The 24,458-nt window shown below is 41.1% G+C and overlaps 1 protein-coding gene across 1 annotated transcript; it reads left to right on the top strand.

Annotated features, from left to right (window-relative positions):
• Positions 1-498: 498 nt before the first annotated feature.
• Positions 499-24,203, top strand: LOC134219766 (trypsin-like). The gene is made up of 3 exons (XM_062698633.1): positions 499-714; positions 23,112-23,596; positions 23,654-24,203. Exons 1-3 carry the CDS (start codon positions 657-659, stop codon positions 23,939-23,941), a joined length of 831 nt encoding a protein of 276 aa, XP_062554617.1. The 5' UTR covers positions 499-656; the 3' UTR covers positions 23,942-24,203.
• The last annotated feature ends 255 nt before the right edge of the window (positions 24,204-24,458 follow it).

Here is a 24,458-nt window from a genome sequence, read left to right on the forward strand (position 1 = left end):
CTTGTCTATGCCATGATCTACCTCAATGTGGCGGATGGTGGTGGTGGACCTCCATGTAACGCGATGCTTGGGATCATGGCATTGGAGCCTAATCCGCCGAGGAGAGCGAAATAGTGAGAGTGCGTTGCTGTATTGGGTTCGCATACTGTGCGATGATGCAACTTCAACATCCCCATTCGCATTCAAATGGAGATGCTTCTTTCGTGACTCTACACGATCCAACTTGAACTTAAACTGCTTTCAACTTGTACGTATTTGTATGTTATTTGCAATGATTTATTCACACCCGGAAACAGTATTCCCACGAGAATTGAACTCGCCGAATGCGGATCCAATACTCTTACTCGAAAGATTAATTGGAGATCCATCGAATGGTTCAAACCTATCGATGCAGGCAATGGTGCATCTTTCTTAGAGATGTTGAAGAATGCATTTCTGCGAAACAGGTTAGGGTTAAGGTCCGTCAATATATCCTCAATGCAGATAGGAAAGTTATCGGAAGGTGTGAACACTATTGGATTATGAAACTCAAGAACATGGAAGAGCTTATAAATAGAACTGGAAGTGGAATCAAGTGATCAGTTATTCCGAAAAGGTTAGTGTTAGACAGCAGCAAGGAAAATTGTACTTTGTGCGTGTGAAGTGAAAATTTAGCAATGGGAAGGGTTTATGAAGTCATTTTGATGTGTTTAGTGCATTGGATTTCAGTTGGTGGTAATAAAAGTGTTTAACATTTCTTTATGAAGTGAATCAACAAGTGTTCCCGGCAGGTCGTAGTGCTTAAAAATACAAATACTGTTAACTTTATGTTCTTATTAACGTGAATTTTCAAATATGAAAAGAAAATTACGATTTTTGGTGAAAATTTATTCAAACATCATGGACTAGGGATTTTGTGCCGAAAATATCAAGTTGTAGGGAAAACCTGTCAGTACCCTATCTTGTATTCGATAGAAAAGGTTTATCATTTATGCTACGTTTTGACAAGACAAGTGAGTTGAACAACTCAGTTGAATTCAATTTACTTGCCAAAATTTGAACTTGTTCACCTTTCTTTTCGTGCATGTGAGTTGAATGAAGGAGTTTAGACGTTCAATTCGCGTTCAATTCAAGCGCTTTGTTCAATTCACTTGCCTTGTCTAAACTTAGCATTAATATAGTACACATTACGCATGGTATAGTTTGAAACCGTATCAAATAGTTCCAAAAGAGATTTGTTTCATATCACACTACAACACTCAGTACTCGAATTTATAGAAATGAATATGTACCCGGAAATCATTGAATTTTCCGAATATTTTTAAAAACAATAAATATTTCACAATCTAGACGTCGCGTGGCCGCACAGTGAGTGGCGTTGGTCATCTTAGCGTATTGTGTATTATTAGACGAGTGTTAGATTCGCGCTCCAGTCGTGGACACTCTTCGATAATATCGTGAACGACTTTAAGAGTTTAAACATCTGAAATAAAGACAAATAAAAAGACTCTTCGATAAGTGATACATTCTTCACTGGCAGGGATTGAATCTGAAAGAGAATGAAAAACCCAGATTAATCCACCTACAGGATTACATAGCAACACGCAGCTATAGCGGTGTTGGTGCTTTTCTTATGCAAAAAAAACCCAGATTAATCCACCTAGCGGTGATGGTGCCTTTCTCGTTCGTTCAAAAGGTTTGAAATAATCTAAAATAACACCAATATGTGGATTGGTCTTATTTTTCATCAGTTCAATCAAAGGTAATTGCCTATTTCCGGGGATTAAACCACCCGACTTGGACGTTAATTTACAATGTTATGAAAACTCATATGTGAATATGTACGTTATGTGGAAGATATTGATTTGAAAAATGTATTGGAGGTAACCACTTTCCCTTCGATGGGACTCGAACCCATGACCCTACAGTACGCTAGACTGGTGCTTTAACCAACTAAGCTACGAAGGACCTCCGTCGGCCTTCGCAACCCAGCGGCTACTGAACGAGCTCGAGATTCCCAAAATTGGACGCATAGTCAAATCACTCGCAATCCATTTGATTTGACTATGCGTCCAATTTTGGGAATCTCGAGCTCGTTCAGTAGCCGCTAGGTTGCGAAGGCCGACGGAGGCCCTTCGTAGCTTAGTTCGTTAAAGCACCTGTCTAGCGTACTGTATGGTCATGGGTTCGCGTCCCATCGAAGGGAAAAGTGGTTACCCAATACATTTTTCAAATCAATATCTTCCACATAACGTACATATTCACATATGAGTTTTCATAACATCGTTATTTTTCATATTTGTTCATAGGCATAACAAAATTTCGTCGTGTCGAATGCAATTTAATCCGAGCAAATCGATTGAGGAAAAGTGCCTGAAAAATGAGTGACATTTTTTTAGCGATGGTATAATTTTCGATCCCATAGTCCGATATGCCCAATTTTCAATAGGAAAAAACGGGACAGGATTCTACGTCGAATGCAACTTGTTGTGAGCAAATCGGTTGAGGATAAGTGCCCGAAAAATGAGTGACATTTTTTACGCGATTTTTTCGTATGAATTTGTATTTTGGCCATAACTTCTGATCCCATAGTCCGATCTGACCAATTTCAAATAGGAAACAATGGGACAGGATTCTGCGTCAAATGCAACTTGTTGCAAGCAAATCGGTTGAGAATAAGTTCCCGAAAAATGAGTGACATTTTTTACGCGATTTTTTCGTATGAATTTGTATTTTGGCCATAACTTTTGATCCCATAGTCCGTTCTGACCAATTTCAAATAGGAAACAATGGGACAGGATTCTGCGTCAAATGCAACTTGTTGCAAACAAATCGGTTGAGGATAAGTGTCCGAAAAATGAGTGACATTTTTTACGCGATTTTTCGTATGAATTTGTGTTTTGGCTATAACTTGATCCCATAGTCCGATCTGACCAATTTCAAATAGGAAACAATGGGACAGGATTCTGCGTCAAATGCAACTTGTTGCAAGCAAATCGGTTGAGGATAAGTGTCCGAAAAATGAGTGACATTTTTACGCGATTTTTTTCATGAATTTGTATTTTACCATAACTTCTGATCCCATAGTTCGATCTGGCCAATTTCAAATAGGAAACAATGGGACAGGATTCTGCGTCGAATGCAACTTGTTGCGAGCAAATCAGTTGAGGATAAGTGCCCGAAAATGAGTGACATTTTTTGAGTAGTTTTGCGCACAAACACACACACAGACACACACACACACACACACACACACACACACACACACACACACACACACACACACACACACACACACACACACACACACACACACACACACACACACAGAGACATCACCTCGATTCGTCGAACTGAGTCGATTGGTATATAACACTATGGGTCTCCGGGCCTTCTATAAAAAGTTTGTTTTTGGAGTTTTTGATCATATAGCCTTTACCGTATACTTAGTATACGAGAAAGGCAAAAATGGTATAATTTTCGATCCCATAGTCCGATATGGCCAATTTTCAATAGGAAACAACGGGACAGGATTCTACGTCGAATGCAACTTGTTGTGAGTAAATCGATTGAGGATAAGTGCCCGAAAAATGAGTGACATTTTTTACGCGATTTTTTCGTATGAATTTGTATTTTGGTCATAACTTTCGATCCCATAGTTCGATCTGGCCAATTTCAAATAGGAAATAATGGGACAGGATTCTGCGTCGAATGCAATTTGTTGCGAGCAGATCGGTTGAGAATAAGTTCCCGAAAAATGAGTGACATTTTTTACGCGATTTTTTCGTATGAATTTGTATTTTGGCCATAACTTCTGATCCCATAGTTCGATCTGACCAATTTCAAATAGGAAACAATGGGACATGATTCTGCATCGAATGCAATTTGTTGCGAGCAAATCGGTTGAGGATAAGTGCCCGAAAAATGAGTGACATTTTTTACGCGATTTTTTCGTATGAATTTGTATTTTGGTCATAACTTTCGATCCCATAGTTCGATCTGGCCAATTTCAAATAGGAAATAATGGGACAGGATTCTGCGTCGAATGCAATTTAATGCGAGCAAATCGGTTAAGAATAAGTGCCCGAAAAATGAGTGACATTTTTTACGCGATTTTTTCGTATGAATTTGTATTTTGGCCATAACTTCTGATCCCATAGTTCGATCTGAACAATTTCAAATAGGAAACAATGGGACAGGATTCTGCGTCGAATGCGACTTGTTGCGAGCAAATCGGTTGAGGATAAGTGCCCGAAAAATGAGTGACATTTTTTACGCGATTTTTTCGTATGAATTTGTATTTTGGCCATAACTTCAGATCCCATAGTTCGATCTAGCCAATTTCAAATAGGAAACAATGGGACAGGATTCTGCGTCGAATGCAACTTGTTGCGAGCAAATCGGTTGAGGATAAGTGCCCGAAAATGAGTGACATTTTTTACGCGATCTTCCCGTATGAATTTGTATTTTGGCCATAACTTCTGATCCCATAGTCCGATCTGACCAATTTCAAATAGGAAACAATGGGACAGGATTCTGCGTCGAATGCGACTTGTTGCGAGCAAATCGGTTGAGGATAAGTGCCCGAAAAATGAGTGACATTTTTTGAGTAGTTTTGCGCACACACACACACACACATACACACACACATACACACACACACACACACACACACAGACATCACCTCGATTCGTCGAACTGAATCGATTGGTATATAACACTATGGGTCTCCGGGCCTTCTATAAAAAGTTTGTTTTTGGAGCGATCATATAGCCTTTACCGTATACTTAGTATACGAGAAAGGCAATAATAAAAAATATGAGAAAACAGTATTTTGACCATAAGTTCTGATCTCAGCTGTGCGGACCCCAACACAAAATGAGCGAGAATAAAGCGAGAATCATCACTTCTCTGTTGGTGTTGAGTCGTAGCATTTTTTCAGAGATTCATACAATAGCGCGCTAAATCTCTTCACGCTTTTCTCTTGCAAGCCTATACTTCGCCCAAATTGGATCTTATTCCAATTGTATTTTCATCAATTTTACGCCAACTGGACGTGGACTCTATAATTAGGATCGTTTGGATCACCGCGTGACTTTATCGAAATTAATTTATTGGCTTTTTTCGGTTATAATTATATTACTCTCCTCGCTTTCGCTTTCTTCGAAAAAAAGCCAATAAATTAATTTCACGTGATTATCAAAACGATCCTAATCATAAAATTATTTTTGTTGATCCTTCAGAATGCCTGAATTCTTTAATAGTTACAAACATTGCATTGTCTAGGTGTACATAATTATTCGAGTTTTCATTCTTCAAGTTCTAGATATCCCATTTCTTACGAATTCCATAGATTATCCAGACTTTGAAAATTTATCATGGAATGCGGAACATTTTTCGGAACGTATGCTGAATCAGGGACTATTCCGCATAATCCGGCACGTCTGGTCACTTTGTTTTACGACCCTCTTTTTACGGCACGTAACGTAAAAAGAATTTTAAGCAATATTGTCATCCAAAAGTAAATGTATAAGAAGACACTCTTGAATAACCAAAGAACTGGGTAGCTGTTTTTCATCTTCAACATTTGCCTTGAACAAGTGTTTCATTCCAGGTCATTCAAGAATTCCCTGGAATATATGCCTTAAGGTCCACACGCGTAACTAAAGGGCTGTTATTTCACTTTAAAAATGGTTCATGTCCTATTTGATTTACAGGGTCCGGCTAATGAAGTGCAACATTAGAATTAACAGACAAAACAAAAATATTTCATTTCAATTTCACAAGAAAACATATCACTTCTTCCCGAGCAGAGGAAAATAGCTCAATAATATCAAATCATGATAAGATAGCAAAATGAGATATGGACATGATTGATATAAGAGATAAAAGATCAGGCGACAATATCAATATTTTGCACTAAAATATCATGAAGGAGTCATGTTATGTTATTTGTAAGAAGTGATCAATATCAAGTGCTATTGGCTTGTTCTTATTCATAGCATATTTTGATATTTAAATGATATTTCGGTGCAAATTTTTGATATTTTTGCATGTTCTTTTATCTCTTGTATCAATCAAGTACATATCATGTTTTATTATGCTGTTCATGGCTTCTGTCCGGGTTGAAAGCTAACGGGTAAAGTTCATCTTTTTTGTCTTTGAGCGTAGCCACGCAGACGATCGGGAAACACATCGTACGAGGCCCGCAGGTGCTTTTGTGTTATTTTACATACTCCAAACAACATACTCCAGACAGTGAAATTCATAGTTGGTTTCTTAGTTGGGTTTACTTCACTTTTTGAGCCAGAGTTTAATCCTGTCGAAAAACTCAACTCCTGGTTCGACGACGTTTTGCAGAACTGATTCTCAATACGTATTTTGTATTATAAATATTTTATTCATTTATGTTGCAGTACAATTGCCGGACCCTGTAGTAAACCAAACTGGATACGCCTTCAATAGCTTTTCCTTTTTATTTCCCGCAGTGTTGCCCTTAAGGTCTTCATATACAATAGGGTGGCTCAAATTAGTATGGGAAAAACTTTTTTCAACTTTTTTGATGGGCCGCCCTCTTATTCGGTTCTATTTGTCCTCTCTTGTAAATGTTGGGACAAACTCAACTCGCAATAAGCGTTTGTCCCAAACTGCAACAGAATAGGACAATGATCGCCTGCCGCTTATTATGAGATGTAGGATAAAGTGCCCAATAGTGGACCCCCAACCAATAGTGGACCCTCTAGCCATTTTTGCATTATTACAGCACAATGTAAACATTTTGCTATGAAATTCCATCGGGAGAACCTACCTTACAGTTCTATGAATTGATTACATGCATTGGAAATGCTATGGAAATTAAAAATAGATGATTTTTTACAATTCTATAAAAAATAAACACAAGAGTGTCCATTATAGGAATATTTTGATGGTTCCATAATAGGGAAGAAGAACGTCCCGAAACGGAACATAAAAATCAAATGAAGTGTCGACTATAGGGAAGCAATTTCCTATTATGGACCCCCAGGGGGTCTACTATAGGGTGAATTCAGTCAGACTTTTTAATGTTAATTTCAACGAATAACGTCGAGTATTTGCGTGTTTCATGTATGTATCGTGAAGAGGAGATGCAGAGCTTGATATTAGATATCACGCAGAATTAATATTTTGAAAATGTCCACTTCTTATGCCAGGAAGAGCAAAATTTCGCTACTAGGGGGTCCACTATTGGGCATTTTACCCTAGTCGGTTTCCGATGATGTTTTTGGTTAAATCAGTATCAATTATCATAGCTTAGACATAAACTTAACCATCTGTACACATGATTTGTGTTTTACTTCTGAAATATACAAGTTATCGCAGTTTGAAAAGTTCGCAACAATTACCTCTCCATGTTTGTGCAAATAAAATGGAACGCAACAATGTCTTTATCCTCTGCAGATGAGGACAAAGAGTTATCGCTATTCTCTTTTGTCGCTTGTTTTTCGCATTTTTCAGCGACAATTACATTCCTTGCTCTTGATCGTAAATTTTGCCGTCCAACTGCAAATCACTGTTTTTGGATGATTCTGGATATTTTTTTTCCATATAAACTTCCAACGAGTTTAGTACCGCCCAAACGTTGCCTGATTTGGCTGAAATTTTGTGCAGAGCATCGGGACATCAAATATATCTAACCGAACAAGAGAACGGCCCATCAAACAATTTGAAAAAGTGTTTTTTGAGACACCCTAATGCACAACCAAAGGACTGTTATTTGTATCTAAAAATGGCTCATGCTATTAAACTAAAGTTGATATGCCTCCAATAACTGATCCGTTTTAGGTCATCCAAGAATTCCCTAAAGCAGCGGTTTTCAACCTTTTTCTTGAGAAGTACCCATTCGAACTTTCGCACTGATTGAGGTACCCTTTATTTTTTGGGAATAAATTAAAATGAAAAAGATACATGAAACATGGACCTGAAAATTATCGGAATATTCGGCTCTCCAAAAAGTTATCTGAAATCTCCATTATTCCGTGAAACTTTCTATTTCAAATTCAGTTTATACATCAAGCTTCCTACAATACATTCAGGACTGTTCGAGGCTTCCGAGCATCTTAGAAGAAGGTATTCGAGCCTCTTTAAAGGAGCCTTCCGAGCCTCTTGAAAGGAGGCTTCCGAGCCTCTTAAAAAGACACTTCCGAGTCTCTTGAAAGAAGGCTTCCGAGCTTCTTGACAGGAGGCTTCAGAGTTTCTTAGAAAAAACTTCCGTTTCCGAGCCTCTTGAAAGGAGGCTTCAGAGCCTCTTGCAAGGAGACTCCCGAGCTTCTTGCAAGGAGACTTCCGAGCTTCTTGCAAGGAGACTTCCGAGCCTCTTGCAAGGAGGCTTCCGAGCCTCTTGCAAGGAGGCTTCCGAGCCTCTTGCAAGGAGGCTTCCGAGCCTCTTGCAAGGAGGCTTCCGAGCCTCTTGCAAGGAGGCTTCCGAGCCTCTTGCAAGGAGGCTTCCGAGCCTCTTGCAAGGAGGCTTCCGAGCCTCTTGCAAGGAGGCTTCCAGAGCCTCTTGCAAGGAGGCTTCTGGAGCTCTTGCAAGGAGGCTTCCGTGCCTCTTGCAAGGAGGCTTCCAGAACCTCTTGCAAGGAGGCTCGGAGCCTCTTGCAAGGAGGCTTTGAGCCTCTTGCAAGGAGGCTTGAGCCTCTTGCAAGGAGGCTTCCTGAGCCTCTTGCAAGGAGGGCTTCCTGAGCCTCTTGCAAGGAGGCTTCCGAGCCTCTTGCAAGGAGGCTTCCGAGCCTCTTGCAAGGAGGCTTGAGCCTCTTGCAAGGAGGCTTCCTGGAGCCTCTTGCAAGGAGGCTTCCGAGCCTCTTGCAAGGAGGCTTCCTGAGCCTCTTGCAAGGAGGCTTCCTGAGCCTCTGCAAGGAGGCTTCCAGGCCTCTTGCAAGGAGGCTTCTGAGCCTCTTGCAAGGAGGCTTCCGAGCCTCTTGCAAGGAGGGCTGAGCCTCTTGCAAGGAGGCTTCCTGAGCCTCTTGCAAGGAGGCTTCTGAGCCTCTTGCAAGGAGGCTTCGAGCCTCTTGCAGGAGGATTCTGAGCCTCTTGCAAGGAGGCTTCCTGAGCCTCTTGCAGGAGGACTGAGCTCTTGAGGAGGCTTCCGAGCCTCTTGCAAGGAGGCTTGAGCCTCTTGCAAGGAGGCTTCCGAGCCTCTTGCAGGAGGCTTCCAGGCCTCTTGCAAGGAGGCTTCCTGAGCCTCTTGCAAGGGAGGCTTGAGCCTCTTGCAAGGAGGCTCTGAGCCTCTTTAATGGAGGCTTCTGAGTCTCTTGAAAGGAAGCTTCCGAGCATCTTGCAAGGAGGCTTCCGAGCCTCTTGAAAGGAGGTTCCCGAGCATCTTGAAAGGAGGTTTCTGAGTCTCTTGAAAGGAGGCTTCCGAGCCTCTTGAAAGTAGGCTTCTGAGCGTCTTGAAAGGAGGCCTGAGCCTTGAAAGGAGGCTTCTGAGCCTCTTGAAAGGAGGCTTCTGAGCCTCTTGAAAGGAGGCTTCTCTGCCTCTTGAAAGGAGGCTTCCGAGCCTCTTGAAAGGAGGCTCTGAGCCTCTTGAAAGGAGGCTCTGAGCCTCTTGAAAGGAGGCTTCTGAGCCTCTTGAAAGGAGGCTTCTGAGCCTCTTGAAAGGAGGCTTCCAGAGCCTCTTGAAAGGAGGCTTGAGGCCTCTTGAAAGGAGGCTTCCTGAGCCTCTTGAAAGGAGGCTTCTGAGCCTCTTGAAAGGAGGCTTCCGAGCCTCTTGAAAGGAGGCTTCTGAGCCTCTTGAAAGGAGGCCTGAGCCTCTTGAAAGGAGGCTTCCTGAGCCTCTTGAAAGGAGGCTTCTGAGCCTCTTGAAAGGAGGCTTCCTGAGCCTCTTGAAAGGAGGCTTCTGAGCCTCTTGAAAGGAGGCTCTGAGCCTCTTGAAAGGAGGCTTCCGGGCCTCTTGAAAGGAGGCTTCCTGAGCCTCTTGAAAGGAGGCTTCTGAGCCTCTTGAAAGGAGGCTTCCTGAGCCTCTTGAAAGGAGGCTTCTGAGCCTCTTGAAAGGAGGCTTCCTGAGCCTCTTGAAAGGAGGCTCTGAGCCTCTTGAAAGGAGGCTTCTGAGCTCTCTTGAAAGGAGGCCTGAGCCTCTTGAAAGGAGGCTTCCAGGCCCCTCTTGAAGGAGGCTGGCTGAGCCTCTTGAAGGAGGCTCTGGCGGGCCTCTTGAAAGGAGGCTTCTGAGCCTCTTGAAAGGAGGCTTGAGCCTCTTGAAAGGAGGCTGGAGCCTCTTGAAAGGAGGCCTGAGCCTCTTGAAAGGAGGCTTCTGAGCCTCTTGAAAGGAGGCTTCTGAGCCTCTTGAAAGGAGGCTTCCGAGCCTCTTGAAAGGAGGCTTCTGAGCCTCTTGAAAGGAGGCTTCCTGAGCCTCTTGAAAGGAGGCTCTGAGCCTCTTGAAAGGAGGCTCTGAGCCTCTTGAAAGGAGGCTCTGAGCCTCTTGAAAGGAGGCTTCCTGAGGCCTCTTGAAAGGAGGCTTCTGAGCCTCTTGGAAAGGAGGCTTCTGAGCCTCTTGAAAGGGAGGCTTCCAGAGCCTCTTGAAAGGAGGCTTCTGAGCCTCTTGGAAAGGAGGCTTCTGAGCCTCTTGAAAGGAGGCTTCCTGAGCCTCTTGAAAGGAGGCCTGAGCCTCTTGAAAGGAGGCTTCCAGGCCTCTTGAAAGGAGGCTTCTGAGCCTCTTGAAAGGAGGCCTGAGCCTCTTGAAAGGAGGCTTCCTGAGCCTCTTGAAAGGAGGCTCTGAGCCTCTTGAAAGGAGGCTTCTGAGCCTCTTGAAAGGAGGCTTCCTGAGCCTCTTGAAAGGAGGCTCTGAGCCTCTTGAAAGGAGGCTTCCTGAGCCTCTTGAAAGGAGGCTTCCGAGCCTCTTGAAAGGAGGCCTGAGCCTCTTGAAAGGAGGCTTCCTGAGCCTCTTGAAAGGAGGCTTCCGAGCCTCTCTTGAAAGGAGGCTTCCGGGCCTCTTGCAAGGAGGCTTCCTGAGCCTCTTGCAAGGAGGCTTCCGAGCCTCTTGCAAGGAGGCTTCCTGGAGCCTCTTGCAAGGAGGCTTGAGCCTCTTGAAAGGAGGCTTCCTGAGCCTCTTGAAAGGAGGCTTCCGAGCCTCTTGAAAGGAGGCTCTGAGGCCTCTTGAAAGGAGGCTTCCAGGCCTCTTGAAAGGAGGCTTCCTGAGCCTCTTGAAAGGAGGCTTCTGAGCCTCTTGAAAGGAGGCTTCTGAGCCTCTTGAAAGGAGGCTCTGAGCCTCTTGAAAGGAGGCTTCTGAGCCTCTTGAAAGGAGGCTTGGAGCCTCTTGAAAGGAGGCTTCCGAGCCTCTTGAAAGGAGGCCTGAGCCTCTTGAAAGGAGGCTCTGAGCCTCTTGAAAGGAGGCTTCCAGCCTCTTGAAAGGAGGCTTTGAGCTCTTGAAGGAGGCTTCCGAGCCTCTTGAAAGGAGGCCTGAGGCCTCTTGAAAGGAGGCTTCCTGAGCCTCTTGAAAGGGAGGCTTGAGCCTCTTGAAAGGGAGGCTCTGAGCCTCTTGAAAGGAGGCTTCGAGCCTCTTGAAAGGAGGCTTGAGCCTCTTGAAGGAGGCTTCCGAGCCTCTTGAAAGGAGGCTTCTGAGCCTCTTGAAAGGAGGCTTCCTGAGCCTCTTGAAAGGAGGCTTCTGAGCCTCTTGAAAGGAGGCTTCCTGAGCCTCTTGAAAGGAGGCTCTGAGCCTCTTGAAAGGAGGCTTCTGGAGCCTCTTGAAAGGAGGCTCTGAGCCTCTTGAAAGGAGGCTCTGAGCATCTTGAAAGGAGGCTTCTGAGCCTCTTGAAAGGAGGCTTCTGAGCCTCTTGAAAGGAGGCTTCTGAGCCTCTTGAAAGGAGGCTTCCTGAGCCTCTTGAAAGGAGGCTTGGAGCCTCTTGAAAGGAGGCTTCCTGAGCCTCTTGAAAGGAGGCTTCTGAGCCTCTTGAAAGGAGGCTCTGAGCCTCTTGAAAGGAGGCTTCTGAGGCCTCTGGAAAGGGGGCTTCCCGGCCTCTTGAAAGGAGGCTTCCGAGCCTCTTGAAAGGAGGCTTCCGAGCCTCTTGAAAGGAGGCTTCCGAGCCTCTTGAAAGGAGGTTTCCGAGCCTCTTGAAATGAGGCTTCCGAGCCTCTTGAAATGAGGCTTCCGAGCCTCTTAAAAGGAGGCTTCCGATTCCGAACCACTTGAAAGGCGTTTTTCAAACTTCTTGAAAGGAGGCTTTCGAACCTTTTGTAAGAAGGCTCCCGAGCCTATTGGAAAGAGGCTTCCGATTTTTGATTGTTTATGTTGATTGTGATCCGTAGAATTAAACTGGATGAGCCTTCAACAATTCTTTTTTTTTCTCAGTTCATCCAAATAATCACTGGGTTTAAGGCCTTGAGCTCGTCACGCGTACCCAAACGACATATTTTTTATAATGGTCCATGCTTTTTGTAATCCAAATGATCACAAAGAGCATGTTGCATTTCTAAGAAAAGCAAACAGATCCTTCGTTACGCTTTTTGACCTTAAGGCCTGTACTCTAATTCTTGGAATTCTTGAATGACCCGGAATAAAACATTGGTTCAATACATATCCAATTTACTTCGAAGGATTGCTAAGAGCATGTTGCATTTCTGAAAGGAGCAAATAGATCTTTTGTTACGCGTCCTGACCTGCCTGAACCCCATTTCTTGGAATTCCAGGGTGGTCGGGTATGGAACATGCATTATATTCTTGGATATGGTTCAAATGATCACTAAGTGCATGTTGCATTTCTGAAAGGAACAAACATATCGTTCTTGAGATTAAGTGAGATAATAGTAATTTAAGCAAAAATTATTTTACGTCATATTCAAATTTGTGTGGAATTCCACGGAAAATTGTTTCAAATGTCTTTAGAAAAACGTTCAGAATATTCAATGAAAGTTCCTCGAAATTTACACGACCTATTCTTCGGGAAACTCTGGACTTTTCACGAGAAATTATTCGGAATTTCCATGAAAAATTCTTCAGCGTTTTGGTAAAAGATTATTCAAAACATGGATTTTCACAAAAAAAAATCTTTGGATCTTAACGGAAAATTGTTCGGAATTTTGAAACAATTTCTTTGGATGTCTACGTGAAATTCGTTGTATTGTCCATAAGAAATCCTTCAGAAATTCCACAAACAATTATTCAAAAAAAAACCCAGATTAATCCACCTAGCGGCGATGATGCCTTTCTCGTGCATCGTAAAATGTACTGAAAAAATCACATAGGAAAGGTCAAAAAAGCACTTTAGGGGGATAGATCGCATATTTTCTATCATTTTGCATGATTTTGCATTAATTACTATGCATTCCCACCATTCTTGAAAAAAAATTTTTTTTTCGATTTTGAAATTTTTTTTCTAAGGGGGGACCCTTGGGAAAAAACAATGATTTTTCAATAATTCCGAAATGCAATGTCCGATCAGGCCAATTTTCAATAGCAAACAATGGGACCGCATTCCCCGTCGAATGCGACTTGTTGCGAGTAAATCGGGTAATGCTAAGTTCCAAAAAGTGTGTCTACAAAATTTGTACACATACACACATACACACACACAAACAGACATCACCTCAATTCGTCGAGCTGAGTCGATTGGTATATAACACCATGGGTCTCCGAGCCTTCTATCAAAAGTTTGGTTTTGGAGTGAAATTATAGCCTTTACGTATACTTAGTATACGAGAAAGGCAAAAAGGAAAGCGTCGTTTGGCCGAATAACACATTTAGTCGAAAACCATCTAGCAGAATTTCATTTAGCCGAAATGAACATTTGGGAGAAATGATTATTAAGGTAGCATAACACGCACACCTCAGTGTGTTTAAAAAAAGAAGCACTTTTCCAAGAAAAGACGATGAAGGGTTGATACAACCATCAGATGTGTGGATGACTTCTCCCAGCAAGGCAACACATGTCATAAGATATGTTATACCTTACTGGGATAATGCTTGCAATCAGCAAATGGAAAACACTCAAATTCATAGTGGTATGATACACTGACAATCCGACTAGAAGGTCATATCAAAATTATATCAACGTATGTTATTATGTTATTCTAAATTTTTATAACAAAATTTGTTAGAAACTTGGTGCAGGATGTTGTTAAAATATCTAAATTTCTATCAAAAATTGCACTACTGGAAACAAAAAACTATCAAATTTTGTTACAATTTTATCATAAAAATAACATATTTTGTTAGAAATTTATAACAGAATCAGATACAAAATATATTGTTTCTGTGCAGTTGCAAATTTTTACAGTTCGTGATAGGTCTTCAAATTGTGATCAACAATCAGAAACTTTCATTTTTGTCTGAACAAGAATATTTTTCGAGAACATGAGACTAACAACATTACAAACAAGGCAACCTTTGCGAATTATATCAGCGAGCGTTGTGATATCTATATGGCTGGAAGACTTTGCTCCATCTATTTTAATTGCCTACTGTTGGGCAATTCGGTGTTAAGCATTTTTTAAATCATATTATGATAAAATCCCGTTACAACATTTGAAAGATAATGGCTAGTAAGAACAAAATTGTATCAAAAAAAGTTATAAATATCACAATATGTTAATATTGTGTTCAGTTTCTGTTAGGCTCTTCTAGTCGGGAAGGCATTAAAAACAAACATTAAAACAGGGTCTGCCACAATAGCTCAACCAACAGGTCGCAGTGGAAAATGTACCCAACAGGAACAGGCAGTGGAAAATGTACTCCAACAGGAAAGGCATTTGTTTTATGGATCGATCCATGCAGCTGCTCACTTCCGATTTAAAAAAAAGCTCGACCGGGATCTCGTCCTCCCAAGCAGCTTTAGTTATATCCATGCCTCTCCTTAATACACCTTGTCCATCCTTCTCCTTAATACATCTTCGTTTTCACCGTTCAACAATTCTTCGTAGTGTACCTTCCACCGGATTGCCACCATAGTCTTGCCTTTCAGAAAATTCGCCTTTCGGTCATTGCACATTGCGGGTACTGCCACGCCTCATACCGATTTCTAGCGAATGCCCTTTGCGAATTGATTTCAAAATTCGGGCACCTAATACAGCCACCAGCAGCTCTAGGCTTGGTATAGGTGCAGCTATCAATGGAACCAATTTCGATTTACCTCCGACTAACTCCACCTCTCCTCCGTCTGCGAACTGTGCTCGAAAATGAGGAACGCAAGAATATGCTACCACGCTGACATTTCTTTGCGAACGGAGCGGAAAATAGCAACGAGAAATGCGTACTTCGTTGAGTTGTTGAAAAAGGTCTGTCCAGCGCTCCCAGGTTTCCCGCAAAAACGATGGAATTTGTTGATCCCACTCGATGTTCGTCCTCCTCAATTGCTGAATAAGGATCTTCCCGTGCACTAAGAAAAAACTCAGCAACGCAGCAGGACGCAGCATTATATTCACAGAAAAAAGCCAATTAAAACAACAAATAAATATCCACGGTGATTAAACCCCAGTCAGCAGCAGGACCGAACCTGGATCGTACGGGCTTATCACAACTCGTAGTTCTTGTCTCGCCAGCGTAGTTGAGAATGTGAAGATGTCTTCTTCCGGCTTTCAGTACATCCTAAGCACTCGTTCTGTGGAGCTATTTTGGTCTAACTGGATACTCTTTTCGGTGGCTGTATCACGTTCCCCGACCTGTGCGAGAAACTCTTTCGAATTGGATAGCCAGTTCCTGAGGTGGAACCTTCCGAGAGAATGTTGGTACGTACCTGACCTCCAAAGCTGATTTCATCTCGATGTTGTCCGCACTGTCAAGGTAATCGTCAACGTCAAATTCCGCACAATCGCAGAGGTTGCTTCAGGGAACTCTGTTTTTGTCATGTCTTTGCGATCGGCCAAAGTTCAATTCGCTTTTCGCGGAATCCCTATAAGACATCCAGCAAACTAGCATCAATAGATCTAGTCTCTTAAGCCGCATGGAGCTCAGGGATATTCCATCCAGCTATTCGCTTCGTCACAGAAAATGCGAAGCTTAGACGGTTTTTTTTCGGATTAATTGCAATTCCTACAGGTAAATACCAGGTCCGCTTTGGATCCGCTGATTTTAGTTCCTTGGGAGTCACCTTATGGCAGGACTGAATTTAGCCGGAAAGGGGCCCCGGGGCCGACAGTTTGTGGAGGCCCCAAAAAGTACAAAAAAGATTGGTTTTGGTACATAAGTTTTGTGGGGGCCCTGGGCCACGGCCCCCGCTAAATCCGGCCCTGCCTTATGGATATAACCTTTCGTCTGGTATTCTGACCATTGGCTCGTGATGTTTTCGTCAATATCCGGATCTCTCTGGAAACGTCGCTCTAGGCACTGAAGACGTCGAACTGCCATCGGATTACTTTTTAGCAACCTAAAATTGTCGTATATCCAAAATAGTCCGGTCGGGAATCGTTGACTTCATCTGACTCAAGTAGCGACTGGTCAGCATGACAATCATAAATATGAAAACTGTACACATAACAACATTTTTTTTGTGATCCGTCGAGTCTCGACTTTGCTGCAATTGGCTCCCCATGTTGTCCTTCTCGAACTTTTAGCATCGTAGTAACGCGCCAATGAGAATTCGGGGAAAAGCATCCTTATATCCCTTCACTGGTAGTCCCATCAGATACAGGAAAGCAATCCCGTGTAATTTAACGATTGCTTAGGAACACCCAGCCTACGCACCGTGCGAATATTCTTCAGAGATATTTGATAGCTTTGTTTCCGCCAGATATCTCCAATTCAACTCGTTTCACGTTGGCAGTCCACTGCAGGCACAGAGGAAGACCATTATCTCCCAACTGCGTTGCTATTTCCTCATCCACTAAGGTCTTCGCTGATCCATCGTCTAAGAATGCGTAAGTTGCGACCGACTGGTTGTTGCCGTGTAGTACAACCGGAATTATACGGAACAACACCGCCCTTCCGCCCTGTTTCGAATGAAGTAGTGCGTGATGTTGACAGAGCCGTCGATTCCACACCTTTGCGAATCCCACATGGAAGCTTGCCATGGATTTTCAAGCAAATACGACACAGTCCCAGTATTTCCATTGTCCCCCAGCGCTCATCTAGCAGTTTTCTAGCAAATACCGGACAGTTCTTCACACGATGTCCACCGGCTTGCAAACGAGGCAAGCTGGTACCGCCGCACAATGGGGAAATCCGATTTCAAAGGTGGAAAAAATTGATAACTTTCTTCACGAACAACTTACAGAAGAGATCAAGAGCTTATTCGAAAGGGAATTTTGCAAAGAATTCAGTGAGTGCTGTTTCATGGACGTGGATCGCTTCTGTATGTAATTATCGAGCTCGTTTTGCCATAATGCCCCATATACCGCGAGTTTCCAAACTATTTGTCATTTTATCTTCAAGACATTGTTCTAAAATTGTGTTTATCTCTTCACTGTGGATCCACAGAAGGGCACTAAATATATTTTGCTGGAAAAGTTGGAAATTTAAAGGATTTTGGGGTCAAATAAGCATCAAAGTGCATTTAATGTGAAATTTTCATGTATTCTGTAAAAATAGTGATATTTACAGATAAGTGTTGATATTATTGTCTCAAAGTATTGAACAGATATTGACAAATATTTGCCGAACAAAAATTAATGAAATAAATCGTTTCACAAATGTTTTATTTGGTTATTTATTGAGTAAAAAACGATTTTTAAAAACTTTTGAATAGCACCGATGCCAAACATTTCCAAACCATACCCGATAGCACAACTAGACAAGAATAGTCATATGTTATGAGTCTTGATGTGATCATAGATAGGAGGTGATGGGAGATACTGTTTTTTCTTACCTTTTTGCTCAAATTCCCCTATGAAATAATATAGCTCAATTATTCTGAGCAAAGAAATGATGAAGTAATGTTAATTTATTTCATAGTTTCCAATGATATAATTAAAATAACAAATAATCATATAATTCATTAAAAATATTGAATTATAGGGGATTTAGGGGTCATACAGCTCATTTAATGTAATTTTTTATTCAAAATAGCATAACATTTTTTAAAGACGACGCACATAGAAGATTAAGGGCTTATTCGAAAGGTAGTTTTCCAAAAAAAATCAGTGAGACATGTTTTATAGACGTGAGACACTTCTGTACGTAGTTATTAAGCTAGTTTTGCCCCAATGTCCCATACATCACAGTTTATCATATTTTTCGTGCTTTAATCTTCCAAGTATTGAACTAAAGATGTGTTCTCCTCTTCATTATAGATCCATAGAAAAGCACTATACATGCTTTGTTGGTAAAAGTTGAAAATTTAAAGGATTTTGGGGTCAAATAAGTATTAAATTGCACTTTACGTGAATTTTTCATTTTTCAATTACTAATGAAGTAAATCATTTCGCAAGTGTTTTATTTTGTGATTTACTGGGTAAAACCCGGTTTTATAAAAGCCATACCAAACCATACTCGTTTGCACAACTGGATAAGAGTAAATATATTAGTCGTTGTGATAATAGATAGAAAATATGCGTTTCTTATGACGTTTCACCCAAATTCTCCTTATGAAATAATAAAGCTCAATGACTCTGGGTTAAGAAATGATGGAGTAACATTGATTCAATTATAATTTGTCAATGATACTATACAAATAACAAATATTCGTAGATAGCATTGAAAAAAAAATCATAGGATTCAGGACTCAGAAACTTTTTTTTTAATACATAATTAATGAATTTTTTCACTTATTTGTCCCAAAATGTCTTAAAAATCCAGTTTTAATGTAATATATGGATATTTGTTTTTTTAAGGTATCAATTTCTGTTAAAAAAAATTATGACAATAATATAAACTATTATCTATAAATATCTGAATAGGTTGTTGATTTTGCTAAAATTGACCATATGTAGGAGCTACATCAATGCTTACAAGTTTTTAAATCATCGTATATTAACCCTAAATGATCATTCGACGTAATATAGTGCAAATAATTATTTGGGTATTATTATTTTTTACAGAATACATGAAAAATTCTCATAGAAGCAGTTTGATGATTATTTGACCCCAAAATCCCTTAAATTTCCAACTTTTTCCAACAAAATATGTATAGTGCTATGTATGGATCTACAATGCTTTCGAATAAGCCCTTAACCATATGTGTGAGTAGCTCGTGAGAAAAGTTATCCTCTTTTGTATAAAAATTACATTAAATGAGCTGTTTGACCCTAAATCCCTATAAACCAATACTTTTATTGAATTATATGATCATTTGTTATTTTCATTATATCATTGGAAAATATCAATTAAATTAACATTACTACATCATTTCCTTGCTCAGAATCATTGAGCTATATTGCTTCATAGGGAATTTGGGCAAAAGGTAGAAAAAGTGTATCTCCATCACCTCCTATCTATGATCACATCAAGACTCATAACATATGACTATTCTTGTCTAGTTGTGCTATCGGGTATGGTTTGAAAATGTTTGGCATCGGTGCTATTCAAAAGTTTTTAAAAATCGTTTTTACTCAATGAATAACCAAATAAAACATTTGTGAAACGATTTACTTCATTGATTTTTGTTCGGCAAACATTTGTCAATATCTGTTCAATACTTTGAGACAATAATATCAACACTTATCTGTAAATATTACTATTTTTACAGAATACATGAAAATTGCACATAAAATGCACTTTGATGCTTATTTGACCCCAAAATCCCTTAAATTTCCAATTTTTACCAACAAAATATATTTAGTGCCCTTCTGTGGATCCACAGTGAAGAGATAAACACAATTTTAGAACAGTGTCTTAAAGATAAAATGACAAATAGTTTGGAAACTCGCGATATATGGGGCATTAGGGCAAAACGAGCTCGATAACTACATACAGAAGCGATCCACGTCCATGAAATAGCACTCACTGAATTCTTTGCAAAATTCTATTTCGAATAAGCTCTTGATCTCTTCTGTAAGTTGTTCGTGAAGAAAGTTATCAATTTTTTCCACCTTTGGAATCGGATTTCCCCATTGTGCGCCGGCATGATTTTTCCTTTTGATGTATTATCTGCTTTCATCGATTGCTTCTTTTGCGTAAAATGCGAACCACAGAAACTTCTGTCTGTAGCCTACCCAGGTTCTCTTTGAATTCTTACACGCATCTGTGGTGTTGGTAAACGAGCTAATAAATAGTAGCCAGTCTTCTGGATTTCAAGCAAATGTAAAGAGATCCTTCGATATTACCTGAATAATTGCAATTTGCTGGGGACTTGGTACCCGTTATAGCGGGCTGACACTATGAACGAAACTTCCATTTGATGGTTCCACTAATGTTGACATCCTGCCTACTTGGGGTTACCCCGTCTACCGATGATATACCGGCAGTCGCTCTTGCCGATTAGTCGAAGACCGATGTCGTTGATTTTTTGGCGATGTATCCAGCCGTGCATGGAATGCTCCTCTGCTAGCTGATGAAACTTTTGTTTATGCACAGAGCCGTAGCATGGACTCCCGGCGCCCTTGACGAAATCTTTTTTGGGCGCCCCTGTCGTATTAAGGAAAAATGTGCAATGCTCGGGTACTTATTCAAAAGGACGTATGTGATTTTGTAAACAAAGATTCAAACGTCGATTTGTCCAATCTGATGGCCCTCCCACGCAAACCAATACCACCAACAGGTAGCCGAAGGCTTTCCCTACCTGTCTGTTGTGATGGTTTGCGTGGGAGTGCTATCAGATTGGACAAATCGACGTTTGAATCTTTGTTTACAAAATCACATACGTCCTTTTGAATAAGTACCAGAGAATGTTTCACAATCCAATAACATTTTGAATCTCACCTTAAAGTTTTATAAATTTTTATTAAAGAGATTTTCTTCACTATGTTGGCTCATCTTGTAGAACAATAAGATTAAAAAGTTTAGTGGATTGAAGATGCTTCATATAACAAGCAATATAAAGCCTGTCCACGTTAAATTTCGGACAGTCAGATAATGTTCAATTCATTTGTCGCCATTTCATCAGTTTGGACGAGAGCTAAAACATGCTGAAAGCAGCAGTTAAGCGAAGAGATTGAGCTGTCATGTAAATAGTTTGTCTCAGTGGTTGGTAAAAATGTTTAAAAATCGCGTTGGATGATGGGTGTCCGAAAGGGCCTCTTCCCCTAAAATTGCTGAACGTTATTTACTTACAGCTCATAGTGTCCTAACGGCTGTTTCTTGCTTTTAGTGGAGCTGACGTACTTGCAAATACATAGCAGAGAAAAGAGATTTGAAAATCATGACAAATCATATACTAATGTCCAATGGGCGGAACGAGAAAATCCAACTCTGAAGTGGATCGATAGATGATCGAAATCGCTATCGGATTTATGAACAAGAAATGGATGGATATGGATATTGGGTCAATAACATCCAACTTTTAAGTAGTCGGAATCGACATCGGAAGCAGGAGGGCCAGGAAGTGAGGAAATGAGGTTATGAATGCTTTGATAGCACATGCCTTGGGCCTTGGCACATGTTGTATGTATTGCGGATAAATTTTGCTTATCTATGAGAGCTTTGATAAATGATAACCAAAGTAGTAATTTAATTATATTTATTGAACGGCTACTCAGTCTTGCAATTATTACAATGAGTTTTTTTTTATTTACCCGACGTTTCGACACGGGGATTGTGTATTTTTTAAGGGGAAAATATTTTTGTTGTTTGTCCCTTGAAAAAGACACAATCCCCGTGTTGAAACGTCGGGTAAATAAAGAAAAACTCGTTGTAATAATTGCAAGACTAAGTAGCCGTTCAATAAATATAATTCAAACGCACAATCGATCCATAATCAGTAGTCATTTAATCAAGGTACATTATCACTGCTTATCGTAATGCCGCCAGGTCAAATGCGTCCATGATGATATATGTATTTTCGGACTAAATGAAGTTTTTCTGAATGAAATGAGAGTTGTCTTAAATCTACACCATCCTTACCTTTACCTCATCCCGATATAAGTCATTAGCGTAAGTCATTAGCAAGGTCTTTTACAATTTTGGTCAACACCTGTGGCAGTTTGTGCCCGAAAATGGCAACAATCCGATCTACAATTTTCAAATAACTTTTTGAATAAGTACAAGTATAAGTATTCTAGACTTTTTCTTGGCCCCTTGTAAACGGTTCCAAAAGGCTCAGAGAAACCGAAAGGGCAGTCAGGACCAAATCATTCGACTTGTTTATTTGAGATAGAAGAAAGATTAGATTTCTTGAAATTTCTCCGCCATAGACCTTTAGACTTTATGGTCGGTTTGTTATTATTTGGCCATGTAACGAATAAAATTGTTCTGTTTCCCATACCGTGATTCTTGATTCTGGCGCCACCTGAGGGCTGGCGCCCTTGGCGGGGGCCAACCCGGCCAACCCCACGCTACGGCGCTGTTTATGCATCATCAAGAATATCACTATTCACTAGCATTCGATCGACTGGAGCACCTTCAACCACCTGCGCTTGGCTCAAGAGGTATGTGGTCTCTTGATTGTTTAGGTTATTTAGAGAACTATTAAGTTAAAGATTAGAGAACTAAATATTAAGGATAAATGAATTCTGGAGAGTATCGATTGATCCCACAAATGTTTGGTGAGGAAAATATAAGGGGTAGAAGGGAAATCCGGATTTCCCTATAATATATCTCCTAACGAAACTTCATTAGCTTTATCTAGTAGATCCATACGATCTAACGTTCTACCCTAAATTATTTCAGACGGTTGCGGTATTTCGCTCTGGCTAGCTTCTATTCCGGACGTCGTCATGGATGTAATCCGAATGCCAGTCTGAGTCTCGTTCAGGCCGGTAGGCCGTACGATGGCTACCTAGGGTCATAGAAAATAAAGATTAGTGAATGCACTGACCTGAGAGTGGAATAATAAAAAAGTGCCATCGACTTGCCTTCTGAGGACATATATGAAAATAGCGGTAATTCTTATCATGGATCATGTACTTTGACGACTTGGTCAGACATTTGCAATCATTTTAACCGTCTCGTATTTAAAGGTTAAATCATTGAATTGATCACTCTTCCGGGAGCAACCTCAGCCTTTTATTCTGTCACCTTTAATAGAGCTATGTATCCAACCACTTTGGATAAAATTCTATAGCCTTTCTTTCAGCCCAGTATGTGCTTTCAGTGAAACTTTTTTGAACGAGACAAACCTGAATATATTTAACTTTTATTGCAGCCGATTCCACCCGAAATGCATCCATGGACAAAATCGTTGGAGGCATGGAGGCCAACCGTTACGAGTTCCCATACCAAATCTCGCTCCAATGGAACCTGGGACCGAACTATTCCCGTGCCCCGATTCACTTCTGCGGCGGATCCCTGCTGAATAAAAACTGGGTTCTCTCGGCAGCGCACTGCCGGGTGCGTTACACCAGACGAGGCTGGATTGAGGTTGTTGCTGCCGAGCACGACACAACGGTGACGGATGGCGACGAGCAGCGGCGGAAGGTGTTAAAATATACCAATCATCGGAGCTACTGTGGCGGCGTTTGTCCGTACGACATCGGGTTGATTCTGGTGGATAAGCCCTTCGAGTTGAATAGATTTGTGGCGCCGATTAAGCTACCGAAGCAATATCAAAAATTTTCCGGGGACTGTGTTGCGTCCGGCTGGGGATCTACATCGACTACAGAACGACCCATGTATCCCAAGCGACTCATGGTGAGTGCGATTGTGTGTAGTTGAGCTCAAATTAAACATCTTTCATTTGTTCACCAGAAAGCGTTGCTACCGATAGTGGAATTCAAGACTTGCTACAAGAACTGGGTGGAGGAAGGTGACCCGGATGCCTTATCAAATGTCTGTGCCGGACCGCAAGACGGATCACGGAGCGTTTGTTCGGGAGATTCCGGTGGTCCACTGGCCAAATTTGACGAAAATGGAGAGAACCCCGTGCTGGTTGGAGTGGCTTCCTGGGGAACAATTCCTTGCGGTATGGAGGAGAAACCAGCGGTGTTTACCAATGTCGCGAGCTACGTTAATTGGATCAAAGAAAATATGAGATAATAAAGAAACTGATAAATCCCAACTACTTGAAGTGAGCATTGACGGGTCTTGTTAGGTCTCCATTCTTTCTTGAACATGAACATCATGACTGTATAATGTATATTCATAATTAAAATTCTTTGGTAAACTACCCCGAGTAAAATTGTACGTAGAAATAAGCGAGTGGAGCTTTGAGTTGCCAGTTAGCTCTTAATGTACACTTTTCGAAAGCTGGGTTTATTTATAACAATAACTGTGATGCCCAGTGGCCACGTCATTACGGTCGTTTAGATCGAAAAGGATTATTAGCTACAATATCGTGGTCATAGTGTGAAATATTCATCGTCCCAACCCTAGTTTTGACTTTCTTGTTCATAGACTCACTCATTTTGATTACCACTGAATATGGTTACTACGTGCAAGAAAAAGCATAAGGGGTATACACTTAACGGCGAAGGTTGCTGCGTATCTGATTATAGAAATGTTTCACACTCAATCACTAGGGACATATTTCAAATCGCCTATGAAACATTTCCAT

The sequence above is a fragment of the Armigeres subalbatus genome, chromosome 3 (genome assembly GCF_024139115.2).
Source record: "Armigeres subalbatus isolate Guangzhou_Male chromosome 3, GZ_Asu_2, whole genome shotgun sequence".
Lineage (NCBI taxonomy): Eukaryota > Metazoa > Arthropoda > Insecta > Diptera > Culicidae > Armigeres > Armigeres subalbatus.

What these genes read in the sequence shown, in the direction of transcription:
- LOC134219766 (XM_062698633.1), top strand. Translation starts at nt 657, where the DNA reads ATGGGAAGGGTTTATGAAGTCATTTTGATGTGTTTAGTGCATTGGATT. An exon ending in GCATTGGATTTCAGTTGGTG is followed by an intron (nt 715 to 23,111) that starts GTAATAAAAGTG and finishes CTTTTATTGCAG; the next exon opens with CCGATTCCACCCGAAATGCA. An exon ending in TGTATCCCAAGCGACTCATG is followed by an intron (nt 23,597 to 23,653) that starts GTGAGTGCGATT and finishes TTTGTTCACCAG; the next exon opens with AAAGCGTTGCTACCGATAGT.